This window comes from Gobio gobio (assembly GCF_949357685.1).
Source record: "Gobio gobio genome assembly, chromosome: 2".
NCBI classification, from domain to species: domain Eukaryota; kingdom Metazoa; phylum Chordata; class Actinopteri; order Cypriniformes; family Gobionidae; genus Gobio; species Gobio gobio.
Window position 1 is genome coordinate 62802402 of NC_137098.1, and position 20133 is coordinate 62822534.

The following is a 20133-nucleotide window of genomic DNA, read 5'->3' on the forward strand; positions in this document are numbered from 1 at the left end:
AAAGAAAATGACAGATCGTTTTTGTTAGATAAGACACTTATTCCTCGGCTGGGATCGTGTTGAGCTCTTTGAAGCTGCACTGAAACTGCAATTTAGACCTTCAACCCGTTGGACCCTGTTGAAGTCAACTATATGGAGAAAAAAACCCTTAATTTCTGAAGAAAGAAAGACATAAACATCTTGGATGACATGGGGGTGAGTAAATTATCAGGAAATTTTAATTCTGAAGTTAACTAACCCTTTAAACTCAATAACTTTGTCCACAACACAAACCAACCACAATAATTTTGCGCCAAATCAAAATCCGTAAGCAAAAACTAAATCTCAGACTTAATTCAACCCAATTCAACTCAGCTAAACCCATCTCAGTTAACATACCTCTTTTTATCCCAAATCATTCCACTTCTCTTTATATACTGTATATATCATTTTATTGTACGTATTAAGAATACGTAAAATGCTAGATATAGCGATTTATTCCTGTGATCAAAGCTGAATTTTCAGCATCATCACTAAGTCTTCAGTGTCACATGATCCTTCAGAAATCCTTCTGAATCATTCAGAAGGAATATTTATGGATTCTTTGATTAAATTAACATTCAAGAGAACAGTAATTATATTAGAATTGCAATAGTAACATTAACAAAATGACAGCTTGAAAATGACAATAAAAATAGTCTGTTCACAAATGATATTTACCTTGAATTTCTTTCTTTTCTTCACACATCACATGTCTCATATTTCATCTCAAGCATGCTCTTCACTGACACTGTTGTCTCCACGGTAAGCAAGTACAATAACTTTTGAAAAAAACTTTATTAGGAGTCACCACAACAAAATTGTTTGATGTGGTGACTCCACAACTGCGGGACATCCACCCCGTAAATCACTTTTCCACATTAAATATTGAAATGGTTTATGTTTCTATTACCACAGTTTTAATTCTTAGTTTTAGGTTTAATGTTTGGGTCAGTCAGAGAAAAAAAAAAGCAAAAAAAGACATTTGAAAATCAGCAAATATCAATGATGAAGTTATTGTACAAATGTTTTCAAGACACTTTCAATACAACAAAAAGAAGTCAACATTAAACCCTGGGACGTAAAATTGAAACGCCCGTGTTGTGGCAGAGCATTACTCACAGTGCAGCGTGGACAGAGCCACTCTCCGTTGGGGATTTCGGGCAGTGGGGGGTTCAGGCAGTGAATGTGATAGGACGACGTGCAGGAGTCACAGCACAGCAGCTCTCCTCCATCTTTACACACGCGACAGAACTCCATGTGATCATCCTCCTCTTCCTCTCCACCCAGCCCTGCCTCCACATCCCGGACATCGTCACACTCCTCTTCAAAGTCCTCAAAGTCTTCTTCCTTTGCTTCCCACTGGATCCCTTCTTTCTCCTGAAAAACATAGACTTTCATTACAATGAATCTAGAAAGGCTCAATGCGAAGATCCTACAGAGAGGAACAACAAACTGAAAACATCCAGTTTGATCTCACACTATACACGATGAAGCTTTGTTGAAGATCTGCTCCTATAAAAGTGTGAAAAATATATCAGACGAGTCCTTAAAATCGATCTGTGATTCTGTAGGTTTGGGTGGATGAGACTCACACAGTGAGGGCAGCTCCACTTGCCCTCGGGCGCTTTCTCCAGCTCAGGCTCGAGGCACACCAGGTGGTACGCTCGAGGACAGGTATCACACAGAATGATCTCTCCTCCCTGCTGACACACCTCGCAGTAGTCCTGATGGTCAGTCTCATAGCCATCGCCATCCTCATCACCCACCACTGAGAGAAAGTGAGAGATACTAAATTAATTTGAACTCTCTGATGCATAATGTCCAGTTTAGCCATTAACAGTGTGCATTCAAACCACCATGGGTGATTGTCTTTGGTACTTAGCCACAATTCTATGATAATGAACTAAGAAACCTCTATTGAAACTGGGGGGTGGGATATGACCAAAATCTTATTTCATGATATGACAACGTTTATTTTAATAATTATATATATTATATATATCACGAGTCAGTCAGCATGAGTACGGTACTGAGTTCTCATGCACGTCCCACTCTTTATTTTCTCATTCATGCATGTTTCTTTATCACTCTAATGTGTCAATTACTTTTAGTACTGTGCTACGTGGATACATTTAGATACTGCGATATAGCAAAATCTGCAACGTAGACACTTTATATTGTTGCCCTGATATATACCATCATACCACCCTGTCCTAATTGCAGTGAAAAGATTTTGAATAATTTTGGGGCACAAGGATTGGGAATGATTATAATTTGTTTTCAAGTAAAAAACAAAACAAACAAAAACCAACCTACCTCTTCTTTCCATATTTTGCTTTATATATATGTATATGTGTGTGTGTGTGTGTGTGTGTGTGTGTGTGTGTGTGTGTGTGTGTGTGTGTGTGTGTGTGTGTGTGTGTGTGTGTGTGTGTGTGTGTGTGTGTGTGTGTGTGTGTGTGTGTGTGTGTGTGTGTGTGTGTGTGTGTGTGTGTGTGTGTGTGTGTGTGTGTGTGTGTGAGACCCTGGACCACAAAACCAGTAATAAGAGTCAATTTTTTTAAATTGAGATTTAAACATCATATGAAGGCTGAATAAATAAGCTTTCCATTGGTGTATGGTTTGTTAGGATTGGACAATATTTGGCCGAGATACAATACAGATGAAAATCTGGAATCTGAGGGTGCAAAAAAAATCGAAATATTGAGAAAATCACCTTTAAATTTGTCCAAATGAAGTCCTTAGCAACGCATATAACTACTAATAATAAATGTTTGATATATTTATGGTAGGAAATATCTTCAAGGAACATGATTTTTACTTAATATCCTAATGATTTCTGGCATAAAAGAAAAACTGATCATTTTGACCCATACAATGTATTGTTGGCGATTGCCACAAATATACCCGTGCGAATTATGACTGGTTTGTTACCGTTAAAAACACTAGTATTAGTTCCTCTATTTTGTTTTCTGGATCCGTGTTCTTATAGTGTGTGATTATACATTTTATGAAGGTGTGCTTCTTCTTCTGTGAGCCTCTATCATTTTTGCTTATTGCCATATTCATTATTATTCATATGTTTTCTATCTGCTATCAAGCCTTTTTAAGTTTAAAGACAACTTATTGATTGAACAAATATGGGACACTTGATTCCTTCACTGACAATTCTGAAAACCCTGGAATGAGGGGGTGATGATTGTAATTGTAAATGTTAAAACTCAATAAAACATAATTTTGCTTTGATTTGTTTGCTTTTTGATTTATTTAATAAATCAGATGGGTAAACAGATTTTTTTTTAAAGACAGATCCAATACAATGCAAAAAAAATCTCACCCTTTTTCTTCTTCTTTGCCGGACGACCCCTCTTGTTCTTCTTGACCCGTCCCGAGCTGTCAGAGCGGACTGAAGAGCTATGAACGCTGGAGTTCTCCTGCTCAGAGTCGTCCTCATCCACCTCCTCACTCTGCATTACACATTCAATCAAACACAACCACTGCACCCAACACACAGTTATGTGGATATGTATTACACACAAACTCTCACCGAACTGCTCTTCTTCCTCTTGTTACCAAGTGCTCCCAGTTTAATGCGCAGAGGAGCCATTTTCTTGGGTTTTGGCTTCTTCTTGTCTGAGACACGAGGACTTTTACTGCGTTTCTTGTAGCCAGGGCCTGACGATAAGCAATAATGTTAAAATGTTAAAATTTTAGAGCATTGATAGAAATAACACACAAATTAATTGTTTTAAAATGCTACAAGTTCATTTAAACATAACAACATTATAGGGTACAGTATAAAAAGATTAATATTAATTTGCAATTAAATTAAAGTGCTTATTAAACTAGTATTTTATAAGTGAGCTTTAAAGTGCCCCTATTATCCTATTTCAAATATTCCCTTTCATGCAGTGTGTAATATCACTGTGTGTGTACGTAGAAGGTCTGCAAAGTTTTAAAGATTAAAATGCACAACCAAGTTATTGTCTCCTAAAAGAAAGAATCGATTCTGAACTCCTGAAACGAGTCGTCAGTAATTCCACTCTCACTTCCTGTTACAAACCTGCGTAACAATGAAACACATTTGCACCAGTCTATGGTCTTCATTGGCTCCCTGTGAACAACGTCTACTTTGACCCTCAAACTCTGTAATTGTAGCTGAGACTGGAAGATTTTGGTTTGTGTTGTCGACATGTTGAGAAGACGCTGTTTTCAGCGCTGAGAATCCACTTTAATGCACTTCAAAAGCATCAGGACTCACGCATTGTTACTGTTTATATGATTATAAGCTCTAAGGAAGCCTCCGGAACTGAAATTCAGGTGTGGTAATGGGCGTTTGGTTTCTGACACATGCCGAAAGCAGTAAATCAATCACAACAGACTGGACCGTCTGACCAATCAGAGCAGAGTAGACCAATCACAACAGACTGGACCGTCTGACCAATCAGAGCAGAGTAGACCAATCACAACAGACTGGGCCATCTGACCAATCAGAGCAGAGTAGACCAATCACAACAGGCTGGGCCATCTGACCAATCAGAGCAGAGTAGACCAATCACAACAGACTGGACCGTCTGACCAATCAGAGCAGAGTAGACCAATCACAACAGACTGGATCGTCTGACCAATCAGAGCAGAGTAGACCGATCACAACAGACTGGGCCATCTGACCAATCAGAGCAGAGTAGACCAATCACAACAGGCTGGGCCATCTGACCAATCAGAGCAGAGTAGACCAATCACAACAGACTGGACCGTCTGACCAATCAGAGCAGAGTAGACCAATCACAACAGACTGGATCGTCTGACCAATCAGAGCAGAGTAGACCAATCACAACAGACTGGACCGTCTGACCAATCAGAGCAGAGTAGACCAATCACAACAGACTGGATCGTCTGACCAATCAGAGCAGAGTAGACCAATCACAACAGACTGGACCGTCTGACCAATCAGAGCAGAGTAGACCAATCACAACAGACTGGACCGTCTGACCAATCAGAGCAGAGTAGACCAATCACAACAGACTGGACCGTCTGACCAATCAGAGCAGAGTAGACCAATCACAACAGACTGGACCGTCTGACCAATCAGAGCAGAGTAGACTCTCAGAAAGGAGGAGTTTAGAGAGTTTTCAGACTCTTTTAGAAATGAGGTGATGTGCAATGTATATTATGATAAAATTAAAGTGTTTTGTGACCTTGAATGCATTAAAATCGGAGACAATAAATAAAATTAGGAACCTTTAAAATAGCATAATAGGGGCACTTTAAGTGGCCGCTAAGATGACGACAAAGGATGAATGTAAAAATAGAATAAATGAGCATTCACAATTAAATATTTAGTATTATAATTTTTCGATTGCTATCATTCCTACAAAACCACATTTTATTTAATACTGTAATGAAGCCCATAAAACTGCCCACGCTTTTTTGACCCCTTACCTTTGCCCTCTTTGGTCTTGGCCTTGCGCAGTGGTGGTGGCTGGGGTGGAGGTTCAGGGGAGGCTGTAGCTGCAGAGACCTGCTCGGCAACGGCTGCTGCGGCGGCGGCGGCAGCGGCAGCGACGGCTGCTGACGAGCCTTTGAACGGATTATTGGAGCTGAACTCCCGCCATTTGGCCCCCAGAATGGTCATCATCTTGGACATGGGTATTTTAGGGTTCTTCTTAGCAATCATGGGTCTGCAGAAGATAATATGTTAAATACAGGAATGTTGCTGCGAAGGAACTGCAATGTGTGAAACCCCTGGTTGTACCTCATGAACTGGCTGAAGGCCTTGTAGTTGGTTAGTGTGTGGTAATCTTCTTCTGTGAATGTGTGATCGACATCTTCCAGTCCCCACTCCCTAGCCAGCTGGGCTGATGTTTTCATCTCTACTGGCTGGAAGAGAGGCTTCATCATATGGCTGTCACAGTGTGGATGGGTCATAAACATCTGGAAACATCTGGGCTCCACTACTTGTTAGCTGGATCAGCAATTATGTGTGTGGTACATTATTGTGGCCATGCAACAGTTAGAAACACCATGTCACAGTTTGTGCATGTCATTCCTTCATAATTTCTGGATGCAAGTGCGAGAAGAACCTGTGATGATGTGTTTGCATATGTGTTCGTGAACGTGTGAAGTTTCTGTCTGCAAACACCTTATCTCGAGGCAAATTTCTTGCACATACAGCACTAACACCAGCTCTGAGGATAAAAGCCATTCATCTTCTGATACATAATTTATTGACTTAAACATAATATTATGCTATTTTTACTAGTTTTCAAGATACTGTACTGTACAACATAAACCCTAAAGTAAACAAAAAAGCCCTAATCAAACATTACTTGAAATGTCACAATTTGGAAACATAGGGCCAGATTTACATTACAGATTTACGCCCGCGCTTAAACCCTTTTCTGGGATTTGGATCCTGGATCCTGGATTTGGTCAGGATTTTCTTAAGACACGCAGTGATAAATTAGCGCTGAAAAGGTGTGGACAGGGATATATTTGTGGCTGACCTTATTGCATATGCATTTGTAGGAGTTTCCCAGTCAGACGCAAAATTTAAATGATTCACGCGAGGTGATTTACTAAGTCATTCATACTATTTGCAGCATTATTTACTTTCCCAAAAAAGCATGTCTTAAACCAGACGCTAATTTGAGCCGCTCTTGGTAGATTGTGTTGGTCATTATGGAAATGATCCGGCTGCATATGTTCTGTAATTTGCGTGTCGTCAGTAGATCACACGCACTTTCCACTCCCATCGTTGCTTTTTATGGAATTGCGCTCTCACGCTAATTTGCCCTGTTTAGTAAATCTGGCCCTTAATGTCTAATATCGATGTTCCTTAAACTGAAAAATTCATAAAAATTATAAGTATTAGTAATTCCAAATTAGCGAGTACAAAACTGATAGCCTGGTCCAACCAGACACTCGTACATTTCATTTGGACAGAGAGTCTGGCCACTCTCCATTGACAAGCGTTTACTTCCTTGAAGGCGGGAACTCTGTTGAAGTTTAAAACTATTGGATCTGCCCAGAGCCGCTCTGGATCTGCCATAACCAATCGCTAACGTTTGGTCATGACGTGTACATATACAATAACATGATTGTATGCTGTAAATAAAATGTCGTATGCTTGGAATAATAAGAATAAATGCTGTAGGAATATAGAATAAATGTAAATAACGTCTCTTTTCAAATGTTTACGTGCTTTTCTTCTTTTTATTTTTTTATTTAGCCCCTGTAAACCCTGTCCGAATGGGCTTTAGCCAACTCCTTCACCACTAACGGAGCGAGCTGGATCCCAAACGCAGTACTGAAGGAAAATGAAAATTGGCTACAAAACTGAGGCTGTGTTGAATAATTTTCAATTGAATAATTGAATTATGCATGCTAACATCATTGCATAGGAAACAATATCAACGCGATCCGGGACGCCATTAAAATAAACCATCCACTTGTCTGTACAAAAACGCGTCAAAGCAAACATTCTTTTAAGGCCTGTGCACACCGGGACGATTATCGCCGTGCACTTATCGCCAGCGTTTATTGAGACGTTTTTCGGCGCGTCTTTGTGTTCACACCCAAGCGATTTTCACTGGCGATGCGCCGAGTGAACGTGCAACTTCAGTAGATGCCACTCCCGGTACACAAGGTGGTGCAGCGCCACTTTACACTTCTGACATTCGCTTGTCACACAGAAGAAGAAGAAGAGAGACAGTATTTACGGGCTTGGCAAAACCATTCACACACTTTTTGCTAACTGGCTAACTTTGTCTACTTACTACTTCCTCATCGTATCAATGTGTGCTCGGCAAGAGCGTTTTGTGCTTAAGCGCCACCAAGTCGTGTTTTACTGTAACCTCAGCAGCTCCAGGCACGTGAACAAAAGCGGCGATTTCATTGGTCGGCCAGTTTTTAACACAGCGCGTCAAAACAAAAAAACGAACCCAAGGCGTTTTTTTTATGACGCTTTAAGCGTGGTGTTTTTAAACGGGCGATAAAAGCACGCGAAAATCATCCTGGTGTGAACAGACCTTTACTCTTCCATTTGTTCTCTTGTCAACAGACTCTGTATACTGTATCTAGTGTAGACAGTGTCTGTGATTATAATGGCTTCTGTTTTTGAAGCGACGCACACATCCAGTGTAGGCAAATGACAGCCATTTAAGGGACTGAATGCCAGTGGGCGGGGCCTATGGTGAGATGATGTAACTATTCATCAATGTCTTGTCCTGGAGGCAGTCATAAGCAAATGTGTTTGCCCGTGTGATGTCACAGATCCCACAATATCAAAACAAGCCGTTTTTGGAGCTTGATTAAATAAATCCTCTGTTTATAATGAGAAGGATGCTTTGCGCTAAGAAACTTGCAGGATGTTTTAATGGTATAAAGACCTCTTATATGTCAAAAGATCAAGGCAAATTTGATTTCTCATGTCATGACCCCTTTAAGTTAATTTTGTTAATGAGACTACATTTTCTTCATTAAATAAAATGCATCCACAGAAAAACACACATGCAGTTCCAACTCCACTTTACTTGAGCCAAATGTTCAGTTTTCCTTCTCTGAGTCGGGTAAACTAATTTGACACTTTATAATGAGCGGATTGTGTTTGGATACAGAGGAGAGTCAGGAAAAACACAACCTGTATCCGCAAAGATAACATGCAGAGCGAGAAAAGACAGAGAGCGCAAATGGATAACCTTTGTGGTCTCTTCGTGTGTGCTGTCTTCATCCTCTTTCTTCTTTTTCTTGGTTTTCTTCTCTTTTTTTTCCTTGTGTTTCTTCTTCTTTTTCTTCTCCCCTCCGTAATCGCTGGCAGCACTGTCAGAGTTCATGGCAAAGTCCGGCTCTGAGTCTCTCTCGATGTCACTGTCCTGAAAGAGACAGAGAAAGCCAGATCATTCATTTAATACACTTAATTATAAAGAAATAATGCGATAATACATTTGCGCAATTACTTTTAAAAGTACATGTTTTTTTTTTTTCAAAATTAAAAAGACATTTAAACCAATACATCCCCAATCCTTTTTCCAAAATGTGCTTTTGTCTTGCCCTGATTGACTATGGTAAGCCTATTAAAAGTGTTTATTTTTTAGACCTTTCGCAGTGCGTGTCACATCATATCCTGAAATAGAGAACAGTTGCTCCGGCTACTTTGACGTGTGTCTGGTGTGTGAGTGGCAGAGGTTAGTTGTCACAACAAGTGAGAAAGATTGACATGGAGCAGCTAAATCTCACACCTCTGAGGAATCACCCGTTTTAAACAAACGCTAGAGATGCTTATTCTGGATAAATTGAGAATCCCGATTTTTTTTTGTGTGTAAAATTGCGAAAAAACATCAGACAACTAAACAAAGTAACATTCACAGAGGTTCTGACAAAATAGTCATTGCTTTAGTCTATTTAAAAGATACATCAATTTAAACAAAAGAAAAAAATAATTTGAAAGGAGTCAATGGGCCCTATCATACACACGGGATGGCGCAATGCGGCGCGACGCTAGTGTTTTTTGCTAGTTTCAGCCAGACGCAGTTTTCATTTTCACGTCCAGCGTCACGTTGTTTAAATAGCGAATGCACTCGCGCCCCTGGTGCGCTGCTATTTTGAGGACCTGAAAACGACTGCGCCATTGACCTACAAAAACCTGCTCTATGAGCAGCAGGATAGTCTCTCTCTCTCTCTTTTAGTTATGAGAGAGAACCATATTCATCCAAACAGTCGATCGGTGCATCTCTACTTTAAATGAGTCTCCATTCAAGGGTTCTCCATTTTATGAATCAATAATAATAATAATAATAATAATATATTATTATAATAATATATACAGTAGGTAGACAGACAGAGAGACAGGCAGAGAGACGGGTAGACAGACAGGCAGAGACACAGAGAGAGAGACAAACAGAGAGACAGGCAGGCAGACAGAGAGACAGATAGGCAGACAGACAGAGAGACAGACAGGCAGGCAGACAGAGAGAGACAGACAGACAGACAGAGAGAGACAGACAGGCAGACATACAGACAGACAAACAGACAGAGAGACAGATAGGTAGACAGACAGACAGGCAGGCAGACAGACAGACAGAGAGACAGACAGACAGGCAGAGAGAGAGACAGACAGGCAGACAGACAGACAGACAGGCAGACAGAGAGACAGAGAGACAATGAGACAGGCAGACAGAGAGACAGACAAAGAGACATACAGACAGACAGAGAGAGACAGACAAACAGTCAGAGAGACAGACAGACAGAGAGACAGACAGATAGCAAGAGAGACAGGCAGACAGAGAGAGAGAGACAGACAAACAGACATACAGACAGACAGAGAGACAGACAGACAGGCAGACAGAGAGACAGACAGGCAGACAGACAGGGAGACAGACAGACAGAGACAGACAGACAGAGAGAGACAGACAGAGAGACAGACAGACAGGCAGACAGACAGAGAGATAGGCAGAGAGAGAGACAAACAGACAGACAGGCAGACAGAGAGACAGACAGACAGACAAACAGAGAGACAGACAGGCAGACAGAGAGACAGACAGGCAGACAGACAGGCAGTCAGACAGACAGAGAGACAGACAGAGAGAGAGACAGGCAGACAGACAGACAGACAGCCAGCGAGGCAGACAGAGAGAGAAAGGCAGAGAGAGAGAGAGACAAACAGACAGACAGGCAGACAGAGAGAGACAGACAGGGAGACAGACAGACAGACAGACAGAGAGACAGGCAGAGAGACAGACAAACAGACAGACAGACAGACAGACAGACAGAAAAACACAAGAACCACATACAATTTTTTTGCGCTTGCGTGCTTTGGCCATCTTCCCCTCCTTGTCCTTGTCTTTCTTCTTCGTCTCTTTCTTTTTCTTAGGGCCTCGTTTCTTTTTCCCCAGGTTGTCCCTGTCTGATGTCTCGCCAATGTCGTCTCCATCATCTAAGTGAGAGAGATGCAGGGAAATGAGGGAACACGGGAGGACTGATGAAATGAAAGTGACCATAATTCTTTGCAAACCCTCTGAGGTATCCTTCAAATCATTTCCCACTTCAATTATTGAGCAACACGAGCGGTGCAGAGACCGAGACTGTCACACAGGAAATAAGTCATTCCACTTTTGACTTAAACTAAGCTGCAGTACTCAATGAATTAATCTCACAAACACGATTATCTACATGACCTAATTATGACAGGCGGCTCGCATGGAAAGCTATTTACAGAGTGAATTTTAAGACGATGATAAATATTTTATGCAGCACTCCATAAGATGAAAATTTCAGGCCACTGCATGAGTAGAATAAATTACTTTAATGTCACCATGAAATCAAAATTTACGCTTCTTATTTTTTAAAGGGAATACTGCAATATTTATTATAATAGATTTATCCGTGCACATCTATTTTTTTATTCATGTGCACTCATAATCTTTAATCAAAATAACTCCCCCTCCCTCTCACAATGACATCTGTTCTCTTCTCTGATAACATGTTTATTGGCATGAGGACGGGACAACCTATCACTCACATGAGATCGACCAATAGCAAACCACAACCATCAAACCAGTTGCGATAGACAAAATCAAGTCCCGCCCTACATTTTTTCTTGTTCAAGAAGCTGTTTCGACTGCGCCATTGACCAACAAAAACCTGGTCTAAAGTCAATAGCGCAGTGTTTCTGTTTTTGTGTTATTTAAAGGCTGTGTTAGTAATATGCGCCTTTGGTGGGTGCACAACCCATGTACACTCTGGGACGCATAGAAGCACACAAACATTTTTTCATGATGGTCAGTTTTCAGAACATTACATTAAATGTAATTAGCGAAATCCACCAAGGTACAAGTGCAACTGACTTTTAAAGGTCCCATGGCATGAAATTTTCATTTTATGAGGTTTTTCAACATTAATATGAGTTCCCCTAGCCTGAATATTGTCCCCAAGTGGATAGAAATGTTGATCGGTGTAAACCCGAGTTCTGCTGTCTCTCTCTGCCTTTGAGAAAATGACAGGCCAGACGAGCCAATCCTGAAGTCTCCTGGTTTGACGTCCAAGCAGGAACGGTTACCTCGCTTTCCTCCGCCCAGAGCATCTGGCACGCCCATGCAAACGCTCGAGAGATCATTGCTTGTGAACAAGTGAACGCTGGCAGTTTCTCAGTGTTTGGATGTACAAATGAAAACAGAAGTCTTTTTTCAGTTCCTTCTGATCTGTGATCAGTGATTTCTGATGTGTAGCTAATTATTTATTATTCGTGCACACACTGCGGCTTCTCTCTCTCCCGGTGTTTTCTATCTTGTGAGTCAGTGTTTTTGTACGTCCTCGTCGCGTCTATCTGTTCTACAATGTGCATACAGTTGTTTCTGCTCAACATCAGCAGAGTCAGATCTTTAGATATAAACCTCACGCACGCCGAAGCTCGGCCTTCAACATCCCCGACCCCCAGTACTGCATCTGGCCCACAGCGGAGGCACCAAACGCGGCGCGAGATGAAGCAGAAGGGGGGTAAGCGTGAGGGTATCTGGCTAGGCTAGCCAGCTAACCCCACAATAAACTGGATTACATTCGATTACTGCTGTTGTGTCTTTGTTTGCGCTGTGTACTCAATGCGCGTCACTGACGCTTTCCATATGATAGGAACATATCTAAAAATAATGCTATAATCAACACTTACTAACTCGTTCATCTCGACAGCTATAATGGTACTTTGCATGTGTTACAAAGTTGGTAATAATGATGAAGACGGACTCGGCGTGACTGGTGTTTATTCAGAACTCTCAGATACAAACACAATAAACTTGCGCTGACTGACAGCGCTCTCATAACTCAGTAGTTACTATAAATAACTTTGTTAGCAATCGCTGAGCTCAGTCTCTGGTACATTAGTGATGTCCGGTTCGCGAACGATCTTTCATTTGAACCGAACCAGTTCACCAAATCGGACTGAATCGTTCTAAACGGTTCGCGTCTCCAGTCAGCGCTGATCCATAATTTACTAAAGTTACTAACTTTCTGACATGAGTGACAGTCCCTCCGACTAGAAATAGACTAATAACCTGAAGTATATTCTAGTAACTACAACAGTTACAAACTGAAGTCTCACAGCAGACACGCCTCTTGAAACAGGGCAGTCAGCCACAGGGCAAACAGCAGTATTGAAAAAATGCCTTTTATTTCTAAATTATGACATTTTATGATGTAAAAATCATACTAACAATATAAGTACACCTCAGGAAACATTATAAAAAAATAGAAAAATGCCATGCCATGGGACCTTTAAAGGGAATGGGAGATGAGACTGATTAGTTTATTGCAGTTATGCCCAAAACACACACATGACTCATTAAGAGACTAGGTTTTTCCGTCCTTAAACTAGCAAAAGTAGATTCGGACACGCCCTAAGTGCACCTGCGCCATGTGCTTCAGACCATACACTCAGATCGTTAAATTAGGGCCCATTGAGTTCAATAAACGCCGCCTACAATGAGTGTTCGCATGAAGATTTCAAAATCTGGAAATTTTCAGAGACCGGAGAAGAGCTATTCTGATGATTACGATTTACATAATTTTCCAAACTCAGCAGAATATGGAAATAAGCTGATCTGAGAAAGCAGCGGCTGGTAAACATACAGCATTATTTCACCACAGGCCGGGGTGTCAGTGCTCATCTAAACTAGTGACCGCAATACTGAGTGTGTGACACCTGATGAATACGAACCTTTATTTATTTGTATTAAATATTTTGATCACTATTCTGTCATTTTTCATTGTCAATCATTTTACTGTATGTAATTTACATGTTTATGCCCAAAATGCTTAATTAATATTCAAAGTAGGCCAAGTTGACTGTCATTCTCATCCACTGTGTGCATTACTGTTAAAGATTAATACAATTTTTAACACCAACAACAACTCAAGCGTTCTCATCAGTAAGAGAAAAACACTGTTAATGAGAGGACGAGCACTGGACTGCTGCAGTGGGGAGATATATTTATGTATTATTCAGAATGCAAATAATTTTTTTCATATTTATGAATGAAAATATATTTATAGAAACATTTCAGGAGGTTCAAGATAATTCATGTTAATGCAGAGAACATGATTCATTGTTTTAATCAATTGGCAGCCATAAAACATAGTAATAATCTGCATTCTCATGTACGTAGGTGCGCTGAACGCGGTTACGGGAAACTCCCAAAATGTAATAATGCTGCCTTCACGTGCTATCGGAATTAGCATAAATACGAGTTTCTGATGTCGTGTTTACCATAGATATGTATACTTACATATATGGTGTTTACCACTGAGAAGTTCGGAAATATATAATTTTGATGCTGCCTTCACGTGCTATCGGAAATGTCATCATTCCCACTTCAGAAGTTGTAAACACGAGCTTGTTGCATTCAAGTGCTTTGTTGTCACAATGAACAGGAATCATGGACACCTGGGGCCTGCTTCAGAAAGGAGGTTAAGTGAAAACTCTGAGTATGTTAACCCTGAAATAAGGGATACTCTGGGTTTTCTGTTTCAGAATCGGAGGTATGTCAAACCCGAGAAAGCAGGGTAAGTCAAGCCCGTTTCAAAAAGAGAGGTAACTTATACTCAGAGTCAGTTACCAGGGTAACTTACTCTGTGAACCTAACCTGGTCAGGAGCAGGTTTTCTTTGGTAAACCCAGAGTTTCTTTCAGTCTCCTCCCCTTTTTAAAGCACCAGGGGTGTTTTAATACTTAATTCATTCATTCAAACGCCACAAATGCTTTTCATACTGAGTATTTTGATCGTATTTCAAGTACAAATATCAAAAAATTATACATTTAATCTAAATCTAAAGTAAGCAAAGTTTACTTAATACAAATTTAATTATCTGCCACTTGACAAAAATACATAGTAAGAAAAGCATTTTTTGCAGTGCAGGAACATTCATTCATTGCTCATCTTTTTTCATCATAAGGACACTGTCAAAGTGACAAAAATGACATGTCCTTTTATGCAGGATCCTGACGTTCACTTGATGAACCTAGAAGTAACCTAATAATTAGAATTTCCTTTAGGATTTCCAGTGGTTGGACGCATCTAACACTCATATTCCCATCATCACACTTTCTGAAACCGGATTACTGTATGGGATGGAAGGTTGCTGCCAGATGATACACTCTAAAAAAAAAAGGTTCTATATGGCACCAAAAATGGTTCTTGACTCAAAATCATAGGGGAACCTTTTTAGTGCTATATAGCACCAATTTTGGTGCTTCAGTGGTTCTTCAGTGGTTCTTCAGAGGTGCTATATAGCACCTTAGTCAAAGAACCAGTGAAGAACCACCAAAGAACCACTGAAGCACCAAAATTGGTGCTATATAGCACTAAAAAAGGTTCCCCTGATTACGAGCCAAGAACCATATTTGGTGCCATATAGAACCTTTTTTTTTTTAGAGTGTAGTACGAGAAATATGCCATAACCACCACCACAGCTGTTAAATACATTTATTTACAATTTTTATGGTCATCTTGATTTCCTACAAATTAATGTCATTACCCTAATTACTAAATAATATAATAACTTAAAATAATATAATAAGAGGTGGAGAACTTTCACAACTTTCAAAAAGAGGGAAAAAATAGAGTGAGATTGATAACGGAAGTGAAAAGAGAGAAAGATATTTTTCACCATCACTACCATAGACGCTTTATTAGAAACACCCTCACAGAAGCGGTCACTTGTTTTTTGTAATTTGATGCAAAAGTAATATAATACAAAGTATTAGTGTTATAAATGTACATACATAAAAAAATAAAAAAAGAGTTGCAGGATTTAAGATATTGATGACCCGTCATCACAGTCTGTGAAAAGGGTCTATGTGGGAAAAGCTGCAGCACATTTGACACTGAATGATATTTATTTAATATGTCAAATGTTTGTAAAGTCATTAAACTTACAACCATGAACATTTTATGCTTAAAGCTTTTCCTGATTGAATTAAGTTTCTATTTTTCATTTTTAGCTGCTGCTACAATCTTTTTTTGCCTTTTGGATACCATGAAAATTAAACTTAATTAAAATAATTAAGAATTAAACTTATGTATTGACCCGGAAGTATGCGGACGTCTTTTTGTTGGGTGCTGTTGCCATGGTGAATCGTAATTTCTGAGCTCAATTGATCGTGGCTTTTCATAGTTGGAGTGCATGAGCTTAACTCAGAGTCAGTCTACTCAGAGTTGATTGAACTACCTCAATTCAGCTGTTCTGAAACCCAAAACTCAGAGTTTCCCATCTCAGAGTAAGTCAACTCAGAGTTCAGGTTTAAACTCAGAGTTGGTTGAACCTCCTTATTGAAACGGGCCCCAGGTTTACTCTTCCTATTTGTTGTGAAACGAATAAATCATGTCTGTCACAGCAGTAGTAGTTCTCCCTGCCACCATGTTTAAAGTTTATGAAAAAAGAAACAAAAAAGTTTTAAGTTTATGTCACGCCCATCTCGGGAATTTGGGTATCAAAATTGTTACCGAATTTCCCAGTGGTAAACATGACATCAGAGGGCGTTCATGTGCAATTTTTACCTCGGAAACTCGTATTTCCGATAATTCCCATAGAACGTGAAGTGCAATGTAAAAGTCTTTTTGTAGAATATATAATGAATAATTGAATGATATTAAATGACATATGAATTGAATAATAATCTCTTTGATACAGTAACTCGCTTCAAACATGCTTTAAATCTCTCAAAATGTGTTGTCAGTTTACCTAAAATGTGCTTCATGTGGTAACATCTAAATCAAATGGGTTAATATTATACTCCAAATAAGGTCCCCCCTGTACTGTGCTTCCATAAAAGGCGCTTTGTCACAGACATCATCTTTCAGAGGGGCAAAGTGGAGTTAAACAGCTGTAGTCATGTGACAATTTACAGCAGCCAAGTAAAAAAAAACGTTTGTTCTTTCATTTTACGCAGACAACTCTGTGTAGAAACACATCAACAACTCCTTTAGCCCATTTCAATTCAAAAATACATATTACCACGTCCAAAATGTCATTTAATATGACTAAATAAAACTGACTACATTAGTTTACAGGGATTTTAGGGTCAGATAAGATAGAAACACCTATTCGCTCACACCTACTAACTTTTTCTTGTTTTTATAAACCTAGCACCGTATCTGCACTGTATCATCATATCGCTTCTGACTAACAGCAGATTACGCAGAAGTATCGCCATTGCGCTGCGATAAATGAGTTGGATTTGATAGTGTCTTTGTTGCTGGGGCACGCGCGCTCGCGCACGGACAGAGCCCTTTCCCCCCCTCTCGCTGCAGCCAGAGGCGGCAGTGGCACTCACTCGAGGCTCGGTGATTGAGAGGCCGCTCGCCGAGCTGATGCTCCCCTCGTCGTGAACTCATGCACCTGGGGAGCAGCAGACCACCAGATGAACCGCAGATGAAGGTCGCGGGGGCGAGACAGGGCGCGCGTGCTAACTGATTCACGCGCACTGTGGGAAATGCGCGAGACGCAGACTAAACGAGGCCCCAAATATACCAAAAAAGATAAAAGTTAGAATTAAGTAAACAAGTTGTTTTTTTTTAAGGAAAATATACTTTAAAATAGCATTCTTTAATCAGTTTATATATATATATATATATATATATATATATATATATATATATATATATATATATATATATATATATATATATATATATATATATATATATATGAAAAATATTATAAATGTAATCGTCAAATTCCTCATAATAGTATGACAGAGCCTCATGTTTATATCTAAGCTGTGTGCACTATAAGATGGCATGCTGTGTGGCACAGTAATCGACCGAATAGTGGAAACTTTTGACTCATCACTATCTGTTGTTGTCACATTAGATACCGTTATAATGTAGCGTTTTATTGACACAGTCAAAACAGCCTGAGGGCTGGTGACAGTCATTCTGCAAAGTGAAAGCATCGCAGCACAGATCTTTGCCCTCTACTGAACCAGGCGGCAGTGGGTCGGGTCAAGTTTATTTACATTGTCACAATCAAAGCGGTAGTCCTGTCGCTCACGCCTCTTTCTAGATCAATGCATTGACTTCTTATTCTTTATCTGCTTGAATAATAATCCAGGGTAAACAAACAAAAAACGAGATGGTGGCATCTTAATGACCCTTTGTCAGATCACAGCGGGAGACGAAAAGGCACCATCATATGACAGACCTGATGAATGACACAGACGGGACAGAGAGAGAGGGGGGATCGGTCAACTTTAGCCAAACTCTATGCAACTCTTTGCCGAAATGCACGCGGATAAATTAAGCATGCACAATTCCTACGCGCTTTAGAGCATCCCCTGTGAAGTATGCAGTAGCGCAGATGTCGCTGCCGCAGTTTAAAGGACGATTCGCGTTTGTTTAGATGTGTTTTTTGTGCCCCACGCGCGCTCCCGTGTGCGCCGCGGACTGTACGGTACCTGGCGCGGCTCTTGCTGCAGTTTCTCGAGGCGCCGCCGGCGAGTTTATGTCGCTTGCGTTCTCGTCCAGGTCTCCGTCGTCTTCTTCTTCTTCATCAAAATCTCCTCCCTCGGAATTAACCGCCGTGCCCTCATCTTCCTCACAAGAACGGAGAAGAGAGGACATTATATTCCCGCTGGTGACCCCGTTCCGCGAGATCTAAAAGTGTATTCCTTCCGAATTATGATATTTATTTAATATTCAAATCGACACACAAAAAGTGGGGGGCGTTTTGGAATATTTTACACTACAAGGCAGAGAAACAAAGATGGCCGCCCTTATATTTATTTTTTAACAACCCCCCCACCTCCCCCCCAATAAGAAAAATCCCCTTACATAAAAATGGCTGACTATATTATTTCAGAACGCCCCCCCCTCTCCTCCTCCTTTTCTCTCTCTCTCTCTCTCTCTCTCTCTCTCTCTCTCTCTCTCTCTCTCTCTCTCTCTCTCTCTCTCTCTCTCTCTCTCCTTCAAAATGATCACTGTTACTGGAGGGGGGTGTATAGCTGATTGCAACTTGTATTTCAGCTGCTTTTATTGTGTGCGCTTTTTCTCTCACTGCTTCAGACTTGCCTGGTAACTGTGTCTGGGTTTTTTTTTTTTCTTTCCCGAAAGTGCATGTAGTAACTGCCGAGAGCAACACGAATCTAACAAACATGGCCACCTTAATATTCTTTAAAGCCCCCACCTTTGTAAAAACAAATGCACAAAAAAGAAAAGAACTGGAGCGAAAGGGCTGATGTGAGGTTGGCTAGAGGGGGAGCGCTGCCGCAGACATGCCCACACTTACATCATGTTGCATTGCTTAAAAATTAACTATTTGAGGTGAGGACAGAACAAAGCAAGTTATCAGAGATGCACAAGATAGAATACAATATTAGCAAAAGGAAATGGAATAGGTCATACTACATATTTAGCTGCTGAATTACAATAGTTTACAAATACATTATTGCATTCTAAAGTCTGGCACTTTTCAAGGATGCATGCCACAAGTCTCCATGCAAACCAGCATGTCTGAAATACCCTGTCTTTGATTAAACTCTTATATATGTAATAGCCTATCATATTCTAGATCAGCAGTTCATTTCTGACACTATTGTCAAAGACAATATTTGAAGCCCCCAAAATATTTCTGCCATATAAAGAAGTATTAAAAGAAATTACAATAAATAAATACACATTTACAGAAACTAAGAGTGGCAATATAAATAAAAAAAGAAATATTTCTATTAAGTTATGTTTATATTAATTATTTTATAATTATATTAATTATAATTAAAGTAAATGTTGATATTATAAATATGATTTTGAATATTTATCAGTGCTGTCAAATCGATGAATCACGATTAATCTAATCTAACACAAAAGTTTGTGTTTATATACAGTATGTGTGTATATATTATATACATTTATGTGTGTGTGCGTGTCTGTGGGTATGTATTATATACATATGTGTGTGTGTGAGTGTCTGTGTGTGTATATATATATATATATATATATATATATATATATATATATATATATATATATATATATATATATATATATATAATACATATATGTGTGTGTGCGTGTCTCTGTGTGTGTATATATACATGTATGTGTGCATGTGTGTGTGTGTGTGTATATCT

At 39.8% G+C, this 20133-nt stretch overlaps 1 protein-coding gene across 2 annotated transcripts in view; it reads right to left on the reverse strand.

The window, feature by feature from the left end:
- The window catches only part of chd3 (chromodomain helicase DNA binding protein 3), a 99209-nt gene extending 80407 nt beyond the window's left edge, over positions 1-18802 (reverse strand). For both annotated transcript variants that reach the window (XM_079809031.1, XM_079809030.1), the window contains exons 1-9: positions 18463-18802; positions 10812-10954; positions 8721-8894; positions 5777-5901; positions 5464-5702; positions 3569-3696; positions 3359-3488; positions 1614-1789; positions 1141-1398 (exon numbers count right to left, since the gene is read on the reverse strand). In XM_079809031.1, the coding sequence (XP_079665157.1) occupies positions 1141-1398; positions 1614-1789; positions 3359-3488; positions 3569-3696; positions 5464-5702; positions 5777-5901; positions 8721-8894; positions 10812-10954; positions 18463-18628 (1539 nt within the window). In that variant the 5' untranslated portion in view covers positions 18629-18802. The remainder of the gene's footprint in view (positions 1-1140; positions 1399-1613; positions 1790-3358; positions 3489-3568; positions 3697-5463; positions 5703-5776; positions 5902-8720; positions 8895-10811; positions 10955-18462) is intronic.
- Between the last annotated feature and the right edge of the window lie 1331 nt (positions 18803-20133).